Source organism: Melospiza georgiana, chromosome 1 (genome assembly GCF_028018845.1).
Source record: "Melospiza georgiana isolate bMelGeo1 chromosome 1, bMelGeo1.pri, whole genome shotgun sequence".
Taxonomy (NCBI): domain Eukaryota; kingdom Metazoa; phylum Chordata; class Aves; order Passeriformes; family Passerellidae; genus Melospiza; species Melospiza georgiana.
This window is the reverse complement of record NC_080430.1, coordinates 112,258,900-112,280,309: the sequence shown is the minus strand read 5'-3', so window position 1 is coordinate 112,280,309 and position 21,410 is coordinate 112,258,900. Positions and strand designations below refer to the sequence as shown.

General features: G+C 43.9%; 1 protein-coding gene and 1 long non-coding RNA gene across 5 annotated transcripts in view; one reads left to right on the top strand and one right to left on the bottom strand.

Annotated features, from left to right (window-relative positions):
- Positions 1-645: 645 nt before the first annotated feature.
- Positions 646-8,241, bottom strand: LOC131082848 (uncharacterized). 2 transcript variants are annotated; one of them, XR_009114385.1, is made up of 4 exons: positions 8,155-8,241; positions 6,749-7,710; positions 3,610-3,795; positions 646-3,331 (listed from the first exon to the last, which is right to left on the bottom strand). It is a non-coding gene; the product is annotated as an uncharacterized LOC131082848 (long non-coding RNA). The 2 variants fall into 2 exon arrangements; XR_009114384.1 differs by having other exon boundaries at positions 646-3,795.
- Positions 7,869-21,410, top strand: part of NOL4 (nucleolar protein 4) — a 187,597-nt gene continuing 174,055 nt past the window's right edge. For 2 of the 3 annotated variants that reach the window (XM_058022986.1, XM_058022978.1), the window contains exon 1: positions 7,869-8,361. In XM_058022986.1, coding sequence (XP_057878969.1) covers positions 8,095-8,361 — 267 coding nt within the window. In that variant the 5' untranslated portion in view covers positions 7,869-8,094. Of the gene's footprint in view, positions 8,362-9,137; positions 9,241-21,410 lie in introns of those variants that run through there. The other variant, XM_058022995.1, reaches the window with a different exon arrangement.

Here is a 21,410-nt window from a genome sequence, read left to right as displayed (position 1 = left end):
GAGTGTCTGAGGTCACTTGATGTGTTCAGCCTGGAGGAGACGGAGGGGGGAGACCTCATCACAGTCTACAACTTCCTTGTGAGAGGAAGATGAAGGGCAGATAGTGATCTCTCCTCTGTGTGACCAGTGACAGGACTCAAGGGAATGGCCTGAAGTTGTGTCAGGGGAGGTTTAGGTTGGATATTAGAAAAAGTTCTTCACCCAGAGGGTGTTTGGGCACTGGAACAGGCTCCCCAGGGAAGTGGTGACAGCAACAAGGCTGGCTGAGTTAAAAAAGTGTTTGGACAATGCTCTCAGGCACATGGGGTGACTCTTGGGCATGGTGCTGTGCAGGGAGTTGGACTCAATGATCCTTGTGGGTGCCTTCTAACTCAGCTTATTTTGTGGTTCTGTGATTCTGTGAAAACAGTGAAGGAAGGAATATCTACAATGAGATGCAACAGTAATTTCTTTTCCTCTGGTTTGGTCTTTAGTTATCATTGTCTATAATATTGTGAAGTCAAGAGGATCCCATGCTGCTGATGCAAATATATGGATCAAATGCAAAAGTAAAATTTGGATGGTATTTTATACCAGTGAGAGATTAATGCTGCATTTTGCAAAATATTTCAGATTGAGAAATTCTCTTCATTTTTGCTTCCTCCCTAGTTTCCATCCTGTTGTAAGCAGGACGATGGCAGCTGGTTAAGCACACTCTGTTCCAGTGCTGACTTTGTCTGGTAGTGCCTGACACAATGGCTGTGGAGCCATATCTGAAACTTTCTGGAACATTTTCCAATTATCACATCTCCCTCCATGGCAATGAAGTTGAGAACACTAACAGAGATAGACTGCTAGCATTTACAGCACTACCTTATTAGTCCTGCCTTGGTTTAGACAACACACTGGGTGGTATTCTAGTAGCTGGTTTATATTAGTTTTGCCTTAGCTGAGAAAGATACATTACCTGTAGAAAGAATAAAAAATACTATACACACACACAAAAACCAAAACAACCCACCTTTGTGCACACCTTCTTTAGCATGAAAACAAGCAAGGTTGAATGTGTCACTGTAACAATAAAAAATTTTCAGTGCCCATATACAAACCTTAAGACATTTGAAACATTCTCTTTTCTTTTTTTTTTTTTTCATAGTGTGCCACATATTTACTCCCTTTTCCTTTTTTATTACCAAGGAAATGAAGAAATTTTCATGAAAACAAGAGCTTATATTCTTACAAGTTTGTCAATTCCTGCTTATATTTTTCTGTTCTGAAGGGATCGGAGCCTTCTGTACAGGGTACCGTAATTGCTTCCAACTCAACGAGCTGTGATGAATAAGAAGCAGGAACTTTTAAACAAAGACCCTGTTTTCATGCAAATATTCTCAGTAATAAAGCATAGAGTAAAAGAAATATGTGAAGTTATGTTTTGCAGAACTGCTACTTAAAGCAAAGCAGCTTTGTAGAATGAAGCCAAGTCTGGAGTTTTCTAACTGCATGAAGGGGAAGTGAGTTTGAGCATTTTCTCAAGGGATCCCGAATGTCGCCAAAGAAGATTGTTAAAAAATAAAGACAGAATATATCCCAGCATAATTCTCATTGGCATCATCAACATCACTCCATGTGAAACGATCCTAACCAGAACACTAGTTGACACTATTCCCACATTTCATGAATTCATTCTCACATTCCTTTATAAACCTAGAAACATACAGCCTCTTTCCCCCAAATATTTAGCAAGTAGGTTCTTATAAGCCATCTCTGAGTCATTGCTTTGGCCTACCTCATCTTAATTTTCCAAAATCAGCAGTAACTTAAGAAAAATAGAGAAGAATATGGGAACTGGAAACAATTTGTAGAAAAAAAAAATTTGAACAGCAATTAATAGTTTAGGGTTTGCTCCATGATAGCTCATTCACTAGATAAATCAAATCCTAGACAACCTCCCTCCGTTTGAAGTTTTCATACATTAGTGCTACCAAGTAGTACTACCTGTAGCTTCTGACTACCTGTAGTTTCTCCTAAGCAGCAAATACCTTGGAATTGCCATCAAGGATACCTTTCTAGAGTGGTCCTTTGCCAGTAATATCAGTAGGTGGAATGGGGACTATTTTCTCCTCAGGGAAGATGTGTCACAGCAGAGTCCTACCTCCCCAAATGCAATCAGGTGACTGATTATTGAACCACTCAGAAGAGTCTGTCAGGTATGTGAGACCAAAGGAGGAGAGCAGAGTCAAGCCCATGCAGTGTGTGAACACTGACTTCTACCTGCACAAGCATTAGGGCTTGCAGTGCTCATTGTTGCTGCCATCACTGGGCTGTAAAGGACACAACAGGACACTTCCACTGAAATTCTCTCCAGAAGAGAGGAAAAGCACCACCAGGTTTGTAGTTTAAAGCAAACCATTTGGAGCTGCAGTTTCTTTATTCCTCAGCACATCTTCTGTCAGTTCAGCATGGATGATTTTCAGTCTGCACAGAAAGGGGCTCTTCAACGTAACTCATGGACATGGCAAGTCAGAAGTGTCAAAATAATTTTTTCTCACTATGTCAATGAACAAAAAACCCAAGAGGCAGGAAATTCACATCCTCAAAGGCTACCCTTAGCCATCCAGTAATGCCATATCAAGCACTGTACTGAAATATGGTGCATGTTTTCCAAACACTTCTCTTTGGTAGAAGTCAGATGACAGATTTAAGCCAAAAACCTACTCTCTATTTTTCAGCAAGTTAAAAAAACTTGAAAATGTCTCTCAGCTTTTCCCATGGACTCAGTTCCATGTCACTGCAAGATTGTAATTTCATCTAGAAACCCAGGTAGCTCCAATGAGAGACAGGCCCCATTCTGCCTGTCTTCACTTTCTAGTGCCAGTGGACTTGTTAGAGCTGATAATTCAAAAAATACAGTATTTATGATATTCATGATTTACTTTAAACCTCTTTCACAGCTTGATGCACATGAGGCAATTCAAATAGTCAGAACTCTGTTTTGCAGCAAACACTTCATTCCACTGAATGGAAATGTTCACATATCTGTTGCTGGTGTATTGTTTCAGGCTGGCTGCAGAGCAATCAAGCCAGCAAGGCACAGACGTGGTGTCTCCACACCAGAGGAGAGAAACTTTCATTTTCTGGCAGAGGCAAGTGAGTTCTGCAAATGCAGAGCACAGAACAGCCTCAGTCCATGGCATTGAAGGACCAACATTGTCCCTCTACTCAAGGATGCCACAGGAGTTTCAATTTCAGCTGGGTAACAGGTTGCCATTAGAACTCTTGACAGGAGGAGGGTCTGTGCAAGCACTTTTCATTGCAAGGAGATTCCAGACTGTGTTATTAAACTCTGTTAATTCTGAAACAAAAACCCACCACAAAGCAGACAGTGAACTTAACCCCAGGTAGTTTTTCTTACTTAAATATAACCTGATAGTACTACTTTCAGAGTATCAGAAGTTCTTAAAATGGGATATTAAAAATCTGCACTCTAAATTCACTGTATAAATTCTGCTGAAGTTACTATACACATACACATTATATATATGTAATGACATACACATTATATATCTGTAATGAGTATAGGTTGTGAAAATACACTACAATGTATATTTGTATGAAAATGAAGCCATGTACCATGAAATTGACCTTCTTTAGATCACCAATTCCTTATGGTAAGCATAGTTTTTGTATCCTGTGCTGATCCATTGTCTGGCAGGGTGGGTGGGGTTCCAGGATGCTCCTAGGACTTCTGGCCAAGTGATTACTGGAAGCAGTCATGAAACATCCATATCTTCCATCAACACGAATCAAAAATCTTAACTGTAAAACAGAGAAAGAAATCCAGCCACGTTTAATATTACTTGAGTTTCTACTCTCCATCCCCACAGGTGCTTTTCACCCATGTTTGTTTCACAAGGGCATGTAGTGGTAGGACAAGGGAGAATGGCCTTAAGGTGAAGACTTAGATTTGATATCAGAAGGAAGTTCTGGACTATAAACTGTAAAGGTGGCGATGTACTGGAGCAGGTTGCCCAGAGTGTTACCTGGAGGTGTTCAAGGCCAGGTTGGATGGGGTTCTGAGTAACTTGGTCTAGTGGAAGGGGCCCCTGCCCATGGCAGATGATTGTTAAGATCATTTAGATTCCTTCCAAACCATTCTGGAATTCTGTGATTCTTTTTCCTGCCTTGAAACAGTTTGAAAAAATAAATAATATTTCCAGGGTCTTTAAGGCATGGTCCAAGCCTGATTGAATTAAGGAATGTGTCTCTTCTGAGAAGGCACAGGGCTCTTTACAAGATCCAAAGTGATACTCCTGGATATGGAATTATTTTCTGATCTACTAACCCATGCCTGCTTATTTCAGGCATTTTACTCATCCATGCTATAACTGTCTGGATCGTCACTCCTGGCTCTGTCACATCTTCCTTTATCCCCTTTGCTTTGTGTGCGTATTTTGGATTCAGTCACAGCACAGTACCAGCGTGATACGGAAGTTACTGAGACCCTCAGCAGGAGGCTGGGTTGAGAACAATTATCTGACAGAATTGTTTAGCAGTGCAGCCCAATCCATGTTACGACCCTTTTTCTAAATGTAGATCTAATGGCACATTAAAGCAATATTACATCTCGTAAAGCCTGCTGGGTAAGAGTTCAGCGAGGTTCCCCTTGCTCCCCTTCTGCACAGCAGTTCCTTTGTTACTGCCTCGCCTCTACATCCTGTGATGGACGGGAGTCCCGTGCTCCTCTAACATCAAAATGGGGCTGCCAAGATAATTTACGAGCCCTGTGGCCAACAAAAACTCTCAAGCCTCCTTGGGTTATCTCTAAGTCCTACTTTTCTCTGCCCATTGTGCCAGCTTGTCCTCTCAGATTTTACAGATAGCAGGAAAGGTTTTGGCAACACAAACATCCTTCAGAGTGCTGCTTTTAAACAATAGTCTTGTCCCAGCTTTGCCTGTGTCTGAGGTGGGACTTCCAGACAGAAAGCAGAAAAGCAAACATAGGACTGGGGGAAGAGGGGAAAGAGGGCAAAAGGAAGAGTGGGACAGAGAAGAGGACAGGTTTGTTTGAGCTGGGTTAGCTGGGGAGATGGAGGCTAGGTTAAGGTGCCCACGCACAGCCCAATGGACCAGCATGTCCTGGCTGGGGTGGGTGAGGAAGGGCTTCTCCTGGTTCTCTTAGCACCTTCGGATTTTGCACTAGAAATCCAGGCTCGGTGTAAACAGCATGACAGCCTATGGAAGCCTTTTTCTGCAGGACACAAGAGAGTGAACCAAGGTGCTCGCTACTGCCTAGATCTGGGCAGGAAAAACACACAGCTGCCTTTCCACTGGGCCCTTCCAGGCCCCGAGAGACTGGATACCCAGACACAGGTGGAATTTCTGCAGAAGAAACCCGAGGCACAGCACAGGAACCCCGCAGCTCTCTTCATTTCAGCGACCCGAGCCCAAAGCTGCACGCGTTTGGGTTGCGGTGGATTTTGGGCTCCCCTCCCGCCCACCGAGCGCCGACCCGGGGCGGGTGCCGCTCGCTGCCGCCGCAGCGCGGGGTGCGACAGCGCGGGGTGCGATGCCGCGGGCACGGCCGGCCGAGCGGGGCCCAAGGCGCGGCTGCGCTCCCCGGAGCCGCCTGCGCGCCTGGTCCCGGGGGCACCGGGAGATGCGGGGAGCGCTGCAGGGGGAGCCCCGCGGGAGCGCGGCCCCTCCGCCGCCTCCCCCGCGGCCCGGCCCCCGCCCGGCGGAGCGGCTTCGCTCTCCGTTTCCCGGGGAAAGCCCAGCCCAGCGGCGGCCACGTGTCCCGCAGGGATCGCAGCGGGCCCGCCGCGGCCCCGCCGGCCGGTGCGGCGCAAAGTGCGCGCTACCGCCGGCTCTTCCTCCGCTCCGCCGGCAGCGCGGGCGGGGCGGCGGAGGGGACGTCCGCCGGGGGCGCGGAGGCCGCCGGCCCTCCGCCACGGCCCTGCGCGCGTTTCTTGCTCCAATAAGCAATAATTAGGTCCTCAGCTAATGAAGTGTCAGCTGATCCCCTCGCTCCGTCTGCGCGCGGGGAGGCGGGGGGGCTGCGCCCGGAGACATCGCCATGGAAACGCTGCCCTCGCCTCTCTCTCCCCCGCCGCATCCCCCACACCCCCCGCCGGCCCGGGCCGGGTGCGCGCCGTCCCCCGCGCCCCGCCGCGCCCGCGGAGGCGGGAGCATCCCGACATGGGACAGCGCTGCCCGTCACCGCGCCGCGCCGCCGTCGCCACAGAAACTTTTGTCCCGGCGGCCAATCAGGGCGCGGGGGGGGGCGCGGAGCGGCGCTGGGCCCGGCCCGGTGCGCCGCCGCCGCCGCCGCCGCCAGCCCGGCGCGGAGCGCAGCCCAGCCGAGCGGCGCAGCCCAGCCCAGCCCAGCCCAGCCGAGCGCGGCGCGGCGCAGCGGCGGCCCCGGAGCGCAGCCCGCGGGCGGCGCGGGCCCGGGTCGTGCCCCAGGCGCGGAGGTGCCGCACGGCTGCGGAGCGGGGGCGCGGAGCCCGGCGCTGGATGGCGGAGGCGCGGGCGGGCGCGGCTGCGGAGAGGCGACGAGAGGAAGCGGCGCGGCGGAGCCTTTCCCCCCCCCGCGGAGGGGGTGTCCTGCCTGACGCGGCGGGGGAGACCGGGGGAGCGCGGAGATCTCCGGCGTGAACTGAAGCTGTGGCAAAGGGAGGGGGAAAAAAAAATAATCAGGATTTTTTTTCTTCTTCTTCTTCCCCCCTTTACAAAACGGGGGTTTATGCTTAGCATCCGCACGCAAACTTACTTGAATGCCTTGTAGCCAGTTTAGCCCAGAGACCAAAGGATACCCCGCACCCGAGGAGTCCTACATGTGTGAGCACCATCATTACACTGGCAGAGCAACGAGAGCCGCCTCCTTTCCTGTACCAACATCCTCCTGGGACTGATCTCTCCTCTGGTCCAATATCCAAGCCTGTCTCATATATATGGGTTTTCTTTCTTTCTTTCTTCTTCTTTTTTTCTTTTTTTTTTTTTTTTTTTTTTTTCCTTCCATCGGCTGGGATCGCCATGTAAATAAACAGAGGAAAATTCCTGAAAGGGCATATGAAAATTCAATGGGACTCAATATGAGGAAGTGAAATTCTCACAGACCATATTTTAAAAATTAAAATTTATGTACTTTAAACGCGGATCGGATGCATTAGGCTTAGAAAATAGCAGGTAAGAACTTTCTTTCTTTCCAGTACCTTCATGCCCGGAGCGGGGATATCTGAAGCAAAGCCGCCCAGCCTTGGAATAAAGGGGGAGCAAAGAGACCAGCGTGCCCTTCAGTGCTTCTTCCATCCTGCGCGGCGAGGCGGCTTTGGGGAGAGGCACAGCCCGCCAGGACAGAGACAGAAAGCTCAGAAAGCCTTCGGAGAAGACAGCCGAGGGCTGCCGGGGCGGACTAGGGTGGGCTTTTTCTCTTCTTTCCGTTCTTTTTTTTTTTTTTTTTTTTTTTTTTTTTTCCTCCTCTTCACCTGCACTATTCAGGGTGAATCCGGGTGCAGTTGATGTATGGAAAAGAAGAAGGATCCGAGTCAATATTTTCTTTTTCCTTCGCTAAGCCGAGGGATGGGATTTTAATTATTTATCCAACCGAACCCTCTGTGGGTAAGGCGCTGCTGCTGGAGCCAGTGGGATAGTCCTGCCTTGCACAATTATTAAAGAGACTGATCACGTACAGTGGAAGGATAAGAGGAACCTCCACCAGATCCGTTTTGCCTCCTGTGAAAAAAAAAAAATAATGAAGGAGAACATTGCCACACTATTGAATTGATTGCTGCCCCCCCCACCCATCCCCCTCCCGACCCCCACCCCCCCGAGCCACCACCACCACCACAACAAAAAAAAAAAAAAAAAAAAAAAAAAAAAATCCGCTGGGATCTGCCTGCACCGGGACCTCCTTCGCTCCGGCTCGGAGGTGGATGCATTTTTCATGAGCGCTGGGTGAACAGGTGCAAAGTGCGGCGGGGCGGCCCGGCCCCGTACCCCGGCCCGCTTCGGGGCGGCGTGTGCGTGTCCGTGTGTCTGCCCGTGTCTGTGTGCGTGTCCGTGTGTGTGTGTGTGCGCCCCGGCGTGTGCATGTGTGCGTGTGTGTGTTAGGAGATTATGGAGAGCAGCGACCGGGACATGTACCGCCAGTTTCAGGACTGGTGTCTCAGGACTTACGGGGACTCAGGAAAAACCAAGACGGTGACCCGTAAAAAATACGACCGGATCGTCCAGCTCCTGAACGGCTCCGAGTCGAGCTCCACGGATAATGCCAAATTCAAATTCTGGGTCAAATCTAAAGGCTTCCAGCTCGGCAACTCGGACGAGGTCAGTGGTGGTGCTGGAGGAGGGAAGCAAGTGCTGTACGTGCCAGTCAAAACCACGGTTAGTAGAGAATTGTCTTCCTTGTTCTATGTCGGCCGCTGCAGCCCGCTCCGGGAGCGAGAGGCGCAGGGGGAGCCGCAGCCACAGTTGGCTCCTTCCTCCCTCTTCCCCCAAGTCATCATCACCATGTTGCGTTTGCCTGTCACATTATACACCGCCGAGGTCTTTGTGGGTCCTTTTATTTAAAGCGATCGTGCGCACAACGCGCCCCGCCGGGTCGGTGTCGTTCTCCTCCTCGTCCTCCTCGTCCTGCTCGTCCCTCCCGTCCCCCCCGGGCCGCTGCGGCGGGCTCGGGGTGCGCTATTGTCCCGCCGCCGCTCCGGCCATTGTGCCGGGCCCGCGCCCCGGGCAGCGGCCCCGCTGATGGATGGATGGATGCATGGATGCATGGATGGCGCACGGGGGTACCCTGCCTGGCACAAAGCCAGGCGCGGCGCCGGGCGGTGGTTCCCCGGGATCTCTGCTGAGCTTTATTTATTTATTTATTTGTTGCTAGTATGATTTTTATCCTTTCCCCCCCCCTTCCCCTCATTGTTATCCCGCAGCCCCGGCGCCGCCGCCGAGCGGCCGCGAATCTGCCCGGCTGGGCTGTGGAGCGCCGGCTGCGCCAGCGAGGGGCGGCGGGAGGGAGAGAGAGGATGCTCAACAAAGGGAGGACGGGGTTCCGCATGACCGGGGGAAGGGTGCATTTTGTGACACTTTGCGGGGTCGCAGGAGCCCCTCAGCACTCCGTTCGATGCGCTAGGGTAGCGTGGCATCCCCGGCAGGCGCTGGCGTTTCGGGCTCGGCGCAGGTCTGACAGCGGGAGAGCTATTATGCTTGGTGGTGGCAGGAGCGACAGATTTTCCTATTTGAGAAGATGGGGACTGTTGGTTGCAAGTAGGTTTTGCCTATTGAACTCTCTTAATGTATCATTATTCTTACTTCTTATGCGCTGGGTCACGCAAGCTAAGCTTCTTTTGTCTGTGCGTGGGGCGGGTGTGGAGGGGGAGCCGAGAAAGGAAACCCGGCAATTAAAAATATTCCTGCCTGGGCATTTGGCTTGGATGAGCAATATTCTCTCTCTCTCTTTTTTTTTTTCTTTTTTTTTTTTTTTTCCTGGAGTGGCAGCTTATCCAGAGCTAACGGGAAGGTTGCTGGGTGGCGCAGCAAAGGGGGCTTCTTGGAAAGTATTCTGGGCTGGGTTGTGACGTAGGCTGCCGGGGAAATCTGCCTCTCTTTGCCTTGCTGAAGTCATAAACCTGGGCATTCCCAGCGGCTGCCTTGTATTTGCCCCCTTGTCATCAGCGCCGTCGTGGCTCTGAGGAGGCAGAAGTGGGAAATTAATTTTAAGGAGATCTTCAATATGAAGATTTAAAGTAAAAGAGAAGCTCTGGACAGTTTTTTCTTTCTCTATGGTTTTTTATTCACTGAAGTGTTTCAGGTCTGTCTATAGATTCAGATGATTTGGCAGATCTCTGTTTTAGTGTTACAAGATTGATTGCTCATCTCTGAGCCCAGACAGTACCATAGATACAATTTATAACAAAAAGGTTACCTAAAGCAGGAGTCTCCAATTAGCTTAGTATTTTTAAATATCTCTTCTGCTCACTGAAATAATTGTTTTGAAGGGCCAGTGGGCAAGATTGTTTATTCCCAAGACTATTTTTTTCACTACGAGTTCAAAACTGTAAGTAATTTCAGTATTTTTAAAAATGACATTGACTACCGCACTAAATAAAGAGGATAACCTTAATTTTACACAATGGAATTTAAAAATTAAGTGCTTTTCTGGTCCTCTGAAACACAAGACTCAGTGATGATAAGCTTGTTTATTTTCTCTCACCTTTACTAGGCCATGAAAGCCTGGAGTCCCACCTTCCATCCTGTTTTCTATTTTAAGAACACAGAATCAATTTTTATTTTTATTTTTTCCCCACAAGGGATTTCAGTGAGAGGTTGAGCATCTTGCAGGTCTTACCTTATGTACATTTGTGGGAATCACACCCTTAGCTGTGAATGTCTCTTTATGCCCCTATACATGTATTTACATTCATATAGGAGTAACTCTCTTCATATAGTTTAGCAACCAAGCAGGAATTTTAATAAAATTAGGACTGGTAATGAAATCAAGAAAGGAAAAGGTAGCATGACCTATCTGTAATATCAGAATATACAGAATATCTGTATATAACCTGAGCAATGATATTTAATCCTTTTCAGAATACATACATAGAATTTCCTCCTGCTGGCCATCAGAAATTTGTTGTCCAACAAAAATAGGAAAAGGGGATGCTCTGCAACATTCAGCTCTGAAAAACAAATGCCAGCCCCTCCTAAATCCATGAATCTGGTGTCACCATCCCAGCACAAAAGGCAGAGGAGTATTTGAGCAGACCCACAGGGTGGCAGTGGTTTGTATGAGCTGCTGCCAGGGCTGGGGCAGTGCCTGCCAGGCACTGAAGGCTCAGAAAGAACATGTTTGACAGAACAGGGATGCTGCCCCTGGCAGAGAAAGTCAGTGGCAAAGCTCCTATTTACAGGTCTAGAATTAGCTCCTATATAGAGGTCTAGAATTTCACCCAGATGGGAATGATAAGTTACAGGGGGAAAAAATTGGATTTTCATCAGACAGTAATTGTTGATAAGCCTTAAAAGCCCATTCTCTCATTTCTTTAACTCTTAATTATTATTTAAGAGTTTTTAAATTTGTGATAATTTTTGTTTTTTCCTCCCCTCTCTCATGCTTATCCCATACATTTGGGCCTGTCCTCAGAGACAGCCCCAAAAGGTAGCAGAGCTCCAAACTGTGAATTTCTCCTTCACCCTCTCCCTCTTTTTGTCCATCACTTGATCTCACCATAGGTAAAATTAATTTCAATTTAAAATTAATCACTGCATGAGCACTCCCTGTTCAATAAGAGGACGGATGAAATTGCAAGTTGGACTCTACAGTTACAAGCTGGTCAAAAATAAGGAAATATTCAAATACTTTGTTAGGAATTACTCTCTCCTTGAAGCTTTAAGATTTGCTGCTCAGCTTTGCTGTCAGCCAGAGAGATTTGCTCCTGATGGTGCTGTAATCCACTGCTGCTGGTAATTAGACATCATTACTGCTGCGTTAAAGGGAAAGAGAGAAGGAGAGAGGACAGGCTGGGGCTAATTAACTACTTGATTCTAATGAAAGAAAGAGAGCCTGATAGCAACTGGGAGGTTGCACCGGAACAGCCTAGATGTACAACACAGACTTAATTGAAGCAGGGTGTCTTGAAGCCTTACAGCAGCTCAGCCTTGGTCTACTTTCATATTCTGTGGGCAGTAGTGCACGAGGTATTATTCTGCTCTTCCCTTGCCTGCTTGATAAGTAGCTCAAAATCACAGGCCTGCCTTCAGTATCAAGTTTAAGCATGCCAGCAAGGAGAATGCATAGATGGTGATGTGCTGGCTTAATCTATTTTACGGGTATGGTCTCCTCAAGAGCAACAGGAACAAATCAATTTCTGAATGTTCACATCCCTCTGTGGCCTAGGAGATGCACTTTTGGTCACCAGGCAACAACATTCCCTGCAAAACAGCCATTTTAGGTCCAGAGTGGGACAGCACACAATTTCTGTATGCTTTAGGCATTCCTGTATGCAACCCAGTGAGTGTTTCACTTCTGCAACTTTTCAGATTGTTTCTGTCACCACTGAAGGTTTTCTCGCATCAAGCCCAAGCTGCACTTTGTGAAAGCAGTGAAATGATGTCTAGCCTGGACACACTGTATAAATAAAACAGGTTAGGCCAACAAATATGCCAAGTGGTTGCCACTGTTGACTTTCAATAGTTGGTACTCACCAACAATGAGGAGGTATGGAACTAGTATCTCTAGCAGGATATCCTTTCTAACCGTATACATGATATTTATGGTGTATTTTTAAAATTTATTTTTTGCGTGGTTTCTTTAGCTGGAGCTACTTATTGATTGGCAACTTGAAAACAAATTTCTCCTCACCACTTTGCTTTCTCTGGCTTGATGTTGTGTGTGGACACAAATATGGACCCTAAAAATTAGTCTTGATTAAAAAAGAAGTTATAAAATAATAGCCCAAGCTATATCAGCAGACTTTAAGCAGAATTTTCCTTTAAAAAAGAAGAGCCAAGATGACTGCAGTATAGCTTTTAAATATAGAATTTACACAGTGTTAGCAAACTAATAGAATATAACCTCAAAGGCCAAGTTCAGATTACTTTTATGTCATTACTAATTTGAAATTACTTCATTGGCTTTAATGATATCACAGACCTAATGTATGAATTTTCCTGTGTTTTCTTCTATATTTTCCAAATATAAGCACAGAATGAACTTTCATTCTGAAGCTGAATTTTGTTTAGCTTAAATCTTTAGATCCTCCAGGAGGGTCTGGTACCTCATGGGTTGCTGCTAGTAGACCAGCAAGGCTTTGTGCAGGTGCAAGGCTGTACTACTGAACCTGATTACAGGATTTAAGGCTTAAAATTATAGACCAGTCAGCTCTAAGGAACAGGCTATGTCCCAACCCGCCTCTTGTTCTGTTGGACATGAATAATAGTAGATAGATACAGTTTATATTCCTTTTCTTTTTAGATTAATTACTTTGTTTATGAACAATAGAAAAAAGCAGATCACAACATAAATAGCTTATAGGTCAAAATTGATCACTTTAAACTATCTTACATTTAAAATTGTTCATTATTTTAGGGCATTTTGTAGCAATTTGAAAATAAGCTTTTTTTTTTTTTTTTTTTTGCATTTCTCCCCATTTTTGTACCCATCCATAGAAAAAAAATTATAGAAGTATTTGTCAAATGTACTTTGGTAGCTCTGTAGCCCAGTGAACTGCCAGCACATAATGGCAGTAAGTACCGCAGAAAGGTGATGCCGAGGGTGAGCTGTAATTTATCCCAAGGTACAATGCTGCAGGAGTTTTACAGTCCCATTAAATGCACCTTCCAGGCTCAGGAGTGGTATTCAAACCCTGCCATATCCCCCCTGCTCTAGCTGCCAGCCACATTTTCCTTAACCCCTGTTGAGGTCTGCAGAGCTCTGTCTCCTCCCGCTCCCCGCAGCCTCTGCCCTGCTGTTTGCAGACCTCCCGATGGAGCCGGTGGGGAGGGATGCTGGTGAATCAGAGAGGGAGTGCTGGAAAATGGTCACAGCAGATGGAACAAAACTGGTTTAGTTGGCAACTCTTAATGCAGGCATTCAGGGGAGTGTTCATGAATAAAGAGAATAACTCTGTCCTGGAATTAAAAAATGTTAAAGCGCCCATATGTAGGATGCCATCTCCACATGCGTGTGTGAGAGAGGCAAAGGGACAGGAGGAGCTGAGATTTCTTAGTAACAATGTTGAGTTGGAATTTTCAAAGAAAAATGAGCCAAGGAGAGCAGGTTTTTAAAAACGAAGTGTTTTAAGGTCAGAAAATGTTGACTTGACTTTAGAAACATGAAATAGGGTGTAGCAGTGTGCAAACAAAACCTAGCACTGATGTATCCATCCTATAAATACACATGTAATGAGAGACAGGATGAAAAATTCAGTGCTATCACCTGGGCAAAGGCCAGACTTGCAGCTCAAAAGCCCAAATCTTTCCAGTAATCAGAAATAAAACCTCACAGTTTGATTTTCATGCTTCTGTGAACCTTTGCTGAGAAGCCAGAGGTGATAGTGAACTTGTTTCTTCGTTCTTACCCTGAGTCTCTTGTCAGTGAAGCTGCAGTGGATTTGGTCATGATGCAGGGGCTGCTGCTCAGATGCTCCAGCCCTGATTTTCTTTGGACGTACCGTGTGCTGTTTCTGTGGCTACACAGCTATGTGATCAGTGGGAAATAAGCTGGAAGGTTAGGGCTAAAATGAGCTGCTAGGCATCAGTACAGCTTTTTTACAGAAAAAGCCTGATAGGACTTTTTTTGATCTTTTTATGGAGAAACTTTCTTTCCCTGTCCTCTGAGGTGATCACCATTGCTGTTGTTCAACTCTAGACTGAAAGGAGACAGGATCTGAGGAGACTACAGAGACACTGCAGGTAGAAAGGGCTTCCCATGAACACAGGCCCTGGGGGAAGAAGGCTAGTGCCAGTGCTGGATGAATGTGGGAGTTAATGATTCAAATTTCATTTTACACTACAAAAATAAATTGAAATTGGCTGACACTGAACTGTGAGTTTGTTTGCTGTTGAAAGGAGGCAACTAGCAGCTGTTAGGTTTGGTCTGAAGGAAGCTATTCGGGTCCCAATCTTCCCCAGTTATGCAGGATACACCTGTTGAGAGTTTGCTGGTAAAAGAGGAACGAAATAAGCAGAGCGTATAAATGAGGTAGATGTGGAGAAAGATCATGAGACAGCGTGGCAGGAAGCACACTCTCCAGGAGGGAGGATCACAGCAGATTCTGCAGCCTCCCATGCATCGCAGAGCAGCACAGGCATCTTGTGTTCCTTGTTGAGTAGGTTGACTGGTCAACACAGTCGCCCAAATTAGTAGAGCTTTGCAGGATGTAAAAGATGTTTTTGTCTTGTCTGTGTCATTTTAAACCTGCCAGAAGCCTCTCTGACTCTAGAAAACTCAGGCAGTGGTAGTTGGTGCACTGAGAGTTGTTGCTATTGTCCTGCAAGAGCGCTGAAAGTGATCCCGCAGCTTGCTTAAATTACCCTTTTGTTCTCTTTAAATAGGTGAATCTCAAAACTTTACATGTCCACTAGCAAGGTATATTTTAATGGTTTATGAACATACAATATCCAGGCATTGTCAATATAGAGGAAAGAAATGCCACAAGTTATGGCATTGAGCATTTTTTCCGATGCACATGGATTTTCTTAGTGATGATCAACTTTGTCACAGACAGTTGTACAGGCTTCTAACTGCTTATTCAATAATTCTGCAAGCTGCAAAACTTGACAGTTACTGTGTGCATCTGCTGGGATTACAGCCTAGTTGTTGAAATTCAAATGGGGTGTTTGAAACATTTCCTTGTATATGTGGACACTCCTCAACTTAAGGGGCTACCTGTAGTGAACAGTTTACTTAATAAAACTGATCTATGTCAGACTTAACCTCAAGTAGAGACTTTTTTTCAGAAACAAATATTCTGTATAGACTTGGAAGGGCAACATTTATCAAATGACCTACTTCTGCCTAGGATGAAACCCATTCAACCTTTTTTACTTAAGAGCCTGCAATTAAACTCCTTAGGGAAAAGAGAGGTTTTGTGCATTGTATTGATAGTAAGGTCTGCGTGTCTGAAGCTTTTGTACATTTTGTTACCCCAGAGATTTTAAAACCAGACATGGATGCTACAACATTTTGACTGTACTTAGAGAAAATTTACGTGGTGAGATTACTTGCACTTAAATGACTTATGAATCTAACTCACTGTAAAACTTTTAAGTAATTATGACTTGTGATTGCTCTTTTTGTTGCCTCTGGACTTACCATTACTAATAATACCAGGTGCAGTTTGAGGAAAACTTTTGTTCAAGGCAGATCCAGAGCTGGAGTAGCTGCCACTAAATCATGACCTATCTGTAGGGTAAAGCAGCACTGTGCTGGTATATAGGAAATCACATTTAGAAATGGACTTTCACTAGCCTGAGCTGATAGAAGATGAGTAACAGGCAAATCATTATACAGGTAATTAGTTTCAATAAGAGAAGGACAGCTAAGGTATGGCCAGAGGTTTCAGTGGAGAGGAAAGATGAAGACGATAAACACATTTCACAAAACTTTATTTTTCAGTATGTATCTTTTCTGATGTGGGTGATAAAGAAATATCTACCCTGGGTTTACATTTTTCAGGTGATAAAATTGAAGAATGGTCAGAAATAAAGAATTAAAAAAGAGGGGATATGACATTGCAGGGCATCACTGCAACTTGCACAAATTCAAAACCACTAAAGAACTTAAGAATGAAGTACCTAAAATACTACTAAAATATATTATTTGCCACTATATGTGACAATGATGCAACAGTATGGACAAGAATGTACTAGAAAGGCAAAAACTGGGTAGTAAAGATAGCTCACAGAAATAAGAGATAGTGAACCATATGTCAACACTAAGAAAAAAAATCAGTAAGAGTCATTAAAAATTATCTTAAGCGTAAATATGAACTGGAGCTGGATGGGAACTAGTTTGGATTTTGTGGCTGTTAATGATGTTTTTCTAACTTGTGTTCAAGAATCTTTCAGAAATTTTCAGGTGAAAACTGTTTCTTGCTTCCTTCTGAAATGAAACCCATCTGATACAGACTTTATTAAAGCAGGGTTGTAGCTTTGGCTATGATGACAAATTAAAATTGATGAAGAACTGGGAAACCACAGCAAGTATTTGAGAGCTATGCAATGCACTCCAATGTGTGTATGTAAACACTCCCCCCCCATATATATATATATATATATATATATATATTTATATATATATATATATATATGGAAATGCAAATTAATTAGGTTAAGTCAAAGAAGAATTGGGAGCTAAAATAGAAATATTGTAACAAAGGGGGAAAAAAGGGAGAAATGATGGCAGGCAGAATTCCCTACAGACCGTTGCCAGATAATTTACATTTTATGCCATCATGATATTAGCTTTTGGAGAGGAAAGGAAGAATTCAAGCCTTTCAATCACATCTAAAATATATGGAATTAGTGTAATATCTCAAGGGAAATATTTAGGAATGGTTTCAAACAAATCAATAAGTGTATCCAAAATGAGCACGGCACATATAACAAAAATCGGCATTAGGAAAAGTATAGAGAATAACACTGAAAACTTATTATTCTCATACATTAAATGGTATGTCCTTGCCTTTATTGGCATGCTTAGTGTATTTATCTCATCTCTAAAAGGTTGCAAGAGATGAAAGGTCCATGGAAGGTAACCAAGCTCATCAAAGAAAAAGGGTACTTACATGAGAAGTAGTTAAAATGGTTATTTCAAAAAAAATGGTTATATACCAAAAATATAAACATTAAGAGAAAAAATGTTCAGCAGAAAACTGACATGTAAGAGGTAGAAAGAAAGTGAGAGAAATAGTGTGGTGTAAATACTGGTGAACAGCAGAGAAAATTCAGTCACTACCCTTTTAAATTCTATTTCATGTCCCAAGGCTCTTTTGACAACCATCTCAGAAGATAAATTCAAAGCTAGGCCGTTTTTATAAACCAAAGTGTTGGGAATGCAAAATCTGCACTGCTGTCCCTAGAGAAACCCTGACTGATTAATCCAAAATTTCTTCCAAGGATTTTACAGGAGCTCTGTGGCTCTCATAAGGATGTAGCATGCTCTTTATGTCAGTTCAGCTTTGCAGGCTGGAGCAGAAGTGAGGACAAGGTCATGTTCATGCCCTTCCTGCTCTGTGCCACCAGGAGTGAGGGCACTGGTGTGATGGCATGAGCTCTGCCCTGCTCCCACCTGGTGTCTTGCAGCCTCTCCCCAGGTGTTGTCCCATAGAACCTCTGCCAGGGTGAGTCATGTTCCAGCCCATCCATTCAACACAAGGAAAGACTGGTGGGGCATCTTGAAATCCCAGCATCCTCTCATCCCCTTCCACTTTGTACTGAATTTTAACACTGCTAGTGGTCTCAGCCTTCATGCTCTTGTTTCATGAATAGATTAATAAGTTTTAGTTATGTCTTCTTAGGTTGACTGATGCTATAGCAGTGGAAAATAAATTGGTCATTATTGCACAAGGCACAGTATTTTGGTTAGGAATATGTTTATTTACCAATTACTGAGCTCTGAAACATCTTTTGCAGACTCTGAAACATCTTTTGCAGTCTGGTACTAGATGGTGTTTTGGTCACTTGGGCTGTAGCAGTTTCTGTGGCTCGTTGCTGTGGTGATATCACTAGTCTGGAGGAAGGAGGGAGACAATCAAGTTTCTGAGGTCCAGCACTATGTGAACTATGAGATTGTTGTGGTTTACACAGAAAGTTTGCAATGAGCTAGCCCTGGTTTACAATTTACTGCACTTGTGGTGAGAAGGAATGTGCTGCTTTCACCTCTGTATTTTTGTCTACCTGTGTCAGCTTTTTGAGTGTGTGTATTTGTCGAGACTATTTCCAAACCCTTACAGTGGTGGGAAGAAAAGAAAAAAGAGCAGAATTGTTGGAGAATTAATGACAAATATGAGAGGAATTAGCTTGTTCAAATTATGGCAATTTCTGAAAACCTTTGCTTTTTGACCAATGGGACTAGGAAGTATGGCATATATATAATTAGATGACTTGTCCCATTGCATTTCTCAAGAAATGGCAGTGGAAAAGAAAAAAGAATGTAGCCCCTTCCTTCCTCCTTTAATCTAGACATAGTCATAGCTTTTTTTATGACATCTTTTGATAACCTTTATCTTTTTATATTATGAGAGTTCAGTAAAGCCCCCTGGTTATGGTTGCTGTAAGACTGAAGTATTTAATTTTTACTGAGCAAACAGTCAGCATTCTTTTAATGAGTGCCATATTTGAATGCCAGCCATCCATCTAAAAACTGTAGTTCAGGCAGATCTCATCTATTTATCCCTTTTTGTCTCAATTTAGGCTTATCCAACAAGGAGATGGGATAGTAAATTCTATATGAATGCAGCAGCAAAAACCAGAATTCTCAAAAGGATGTTTATTGTAAACTTCTTGCACAACGACCCTGTGTTTTTTTGAAAACTTACACAAATCCTCTGCCACATCTGACTAATGTAGAAGGCCTCATTATCATTGTTTTGGTGTAACTAAGAGTTGAACTGGGCATATAGGGAGCTTTCAAATAGTTAAATTTGCATCCAAGCAAATGATAAAGCAATATAAATAAAGCTAGCTTTGGAAGTGAATAAAGCTAGTTAAAATAAGATTAATTTCTTTTTAAATTGCCCCTCTATATAGAAAATTCCAGTATTGTTCTCTTCATCTCAATTTTGGCAAGATACATCAGACTTCAAGGAAACTGTGGAACTGAAAATACTCTTTTACCTGTGTTCCTAATTGAATCTTCCATTTTGAACTGGAAGCAAAAGGACTGCTTTCAAAAGCTGAGTAGGAAAAAGCATTCCTAAATAGGAGAAAGCAGGTCAAATTTTATTAATAAGTAGAACATTTCAATTAATAGAATTGTAATGAACTATGTATTTTTTCTGCTTCTTATCATTGAACTTTAATGAATTTATAGGTAATTACAAGATTTCTTTTTTAGTAAATTTAATTTTAATGGATGTAAAGTCAGAAAATTTTCACATATACAGACTTCAAAACATTCAAGAAATTTGCATTATCATTCTTGCTGTAATTTAAAAGCAGGCAAATAAGTAAAGTACAATATAGATGATTAAGTGATAATATTTTAAAGTAAATTAGTATTTTGCCTAATAGATCCAAAGAGTGAACCAACAAACCTACAATGAAGCTGAAAAACTGTAGCTGAAGGAAGCTGGAAGGAGTTAAGCCCGTGACATTTGTGAGGTTTGAAGGACCCACCCTGTCATCCTAAATCAAGCTGGGTGAAATCCCCTCCTGGGACAGGACCAGCAGGTCTGTGAATAATTCTCACAAACTTTCTGGAACAAAGGTTATGGCCCTGTTTTGAAGACATGATGCAGCCCTGGCTGATGCTTGGGCTTTGCAATGGTCAGTGCCCGAGGGAGGAGTCCACCCAAAATCCAATGCCCTGGGCACTCAATGCCCCCATCAGCTGGTGTTGGGTAGCAATGACTGAACTCTCAATAGGATACATTTAGACAATATTTTTTTCTATTTGTGAAGAATAATTTATATGTCAGCGCTATCTGGTATTGCCAAGGTAAATTCCAATGTGCCAGAGACTGGTGCTTAACAAGCATATAGAGAAGTTTATAAAATGTATAAAAATATCAAGAAAGTTTTAGTAACAGCAAGGCCAAATCCAGCTCTAAAATAACAGCAGGGGCACCCTGCTCCCACCTCTTTGGTTATAATCTTCTGCAACATCAGAGTGCACTCAATGCAGTGCACTGTGCAGACAGCTCTCTGTCATAGAAATCCCCAAGTTCTGATTGTTCAAGGAGGAATAAACCAAACCAGAGAATGAGCTTGATTTCAATCCTTTAAGCCATACATATATTTAAGTCAAATAAATGAGCATCTCTCATAAACTAAGCACACACAACACATATATTCACCCTCAATTACACTGTTGAGGTTGTTTGTTTACTTGTTTTAAAATAATCTCCCTTTTCTATGGATATTGCATTAGGACATCTGCTATGACGAGAATTCAGATTTCCTTCTCTTTTTCCTGTCTCTTTGAACTATATTTGCATTAGAGCAATCCTGCTTCTAATAAGAGTGGAAGGAAAGTGAGATGAGAGAGCAAATGGAGTGAAGTGTTAAAGCCAATCAAGTAAAACCAAACTTTGGCTTAATAGCTTCCTATGAGCTGATCCTTAAAGCAAGAAAGTCAGCCTTGGAAGAGATGGGGGCTGAGGAAAATAAAATAATCCTAGAGAACACATATTACACGTTTCACAGTAATAATAACAATAATAATGATAAAGCTAATGAAATAAAGCAGGCAAAAGAAGACAGATGCTTTCTGTTAACTGGCTAACAAAACTACTTCTGGCTAATAAAACTACTACTTTCTTCAAAAGTAGTATTTAAGCAGCTAGGCATACCTGTCAGCTACCTAAAAGCACAGAACAACCTGAAGATATTAACTGCATAACCAAACTGCCTGGGAAATGTGTGGAAGATTAAACAATTTTTGGGGGGGGCAGGTGGGGAGGCATAGGGGGAAGCATTTTCTCAAGGCAATTTGATATCAGCAGAATTTTGGATAAATGTCTATTCCCAACCATTTATCCATTTATTATAAATTGGGGTCTATTAGTCAACAGTTATTTCAATGAGTATCACAGCATGACGTAGCAAAAAGTAGCTAAGCAGAATGTTGCTAGACACTAAAAAGCTTTTAGTTACACAAATAGGCAAACAGTTAATATAGGTACTAGATACATCTAGCACTTTGAATTTGGACATGTTTACCACTGTGTCATAGCCCCAGTATCTATCTGATGCCCACAGTGTGTTTTCCTCAA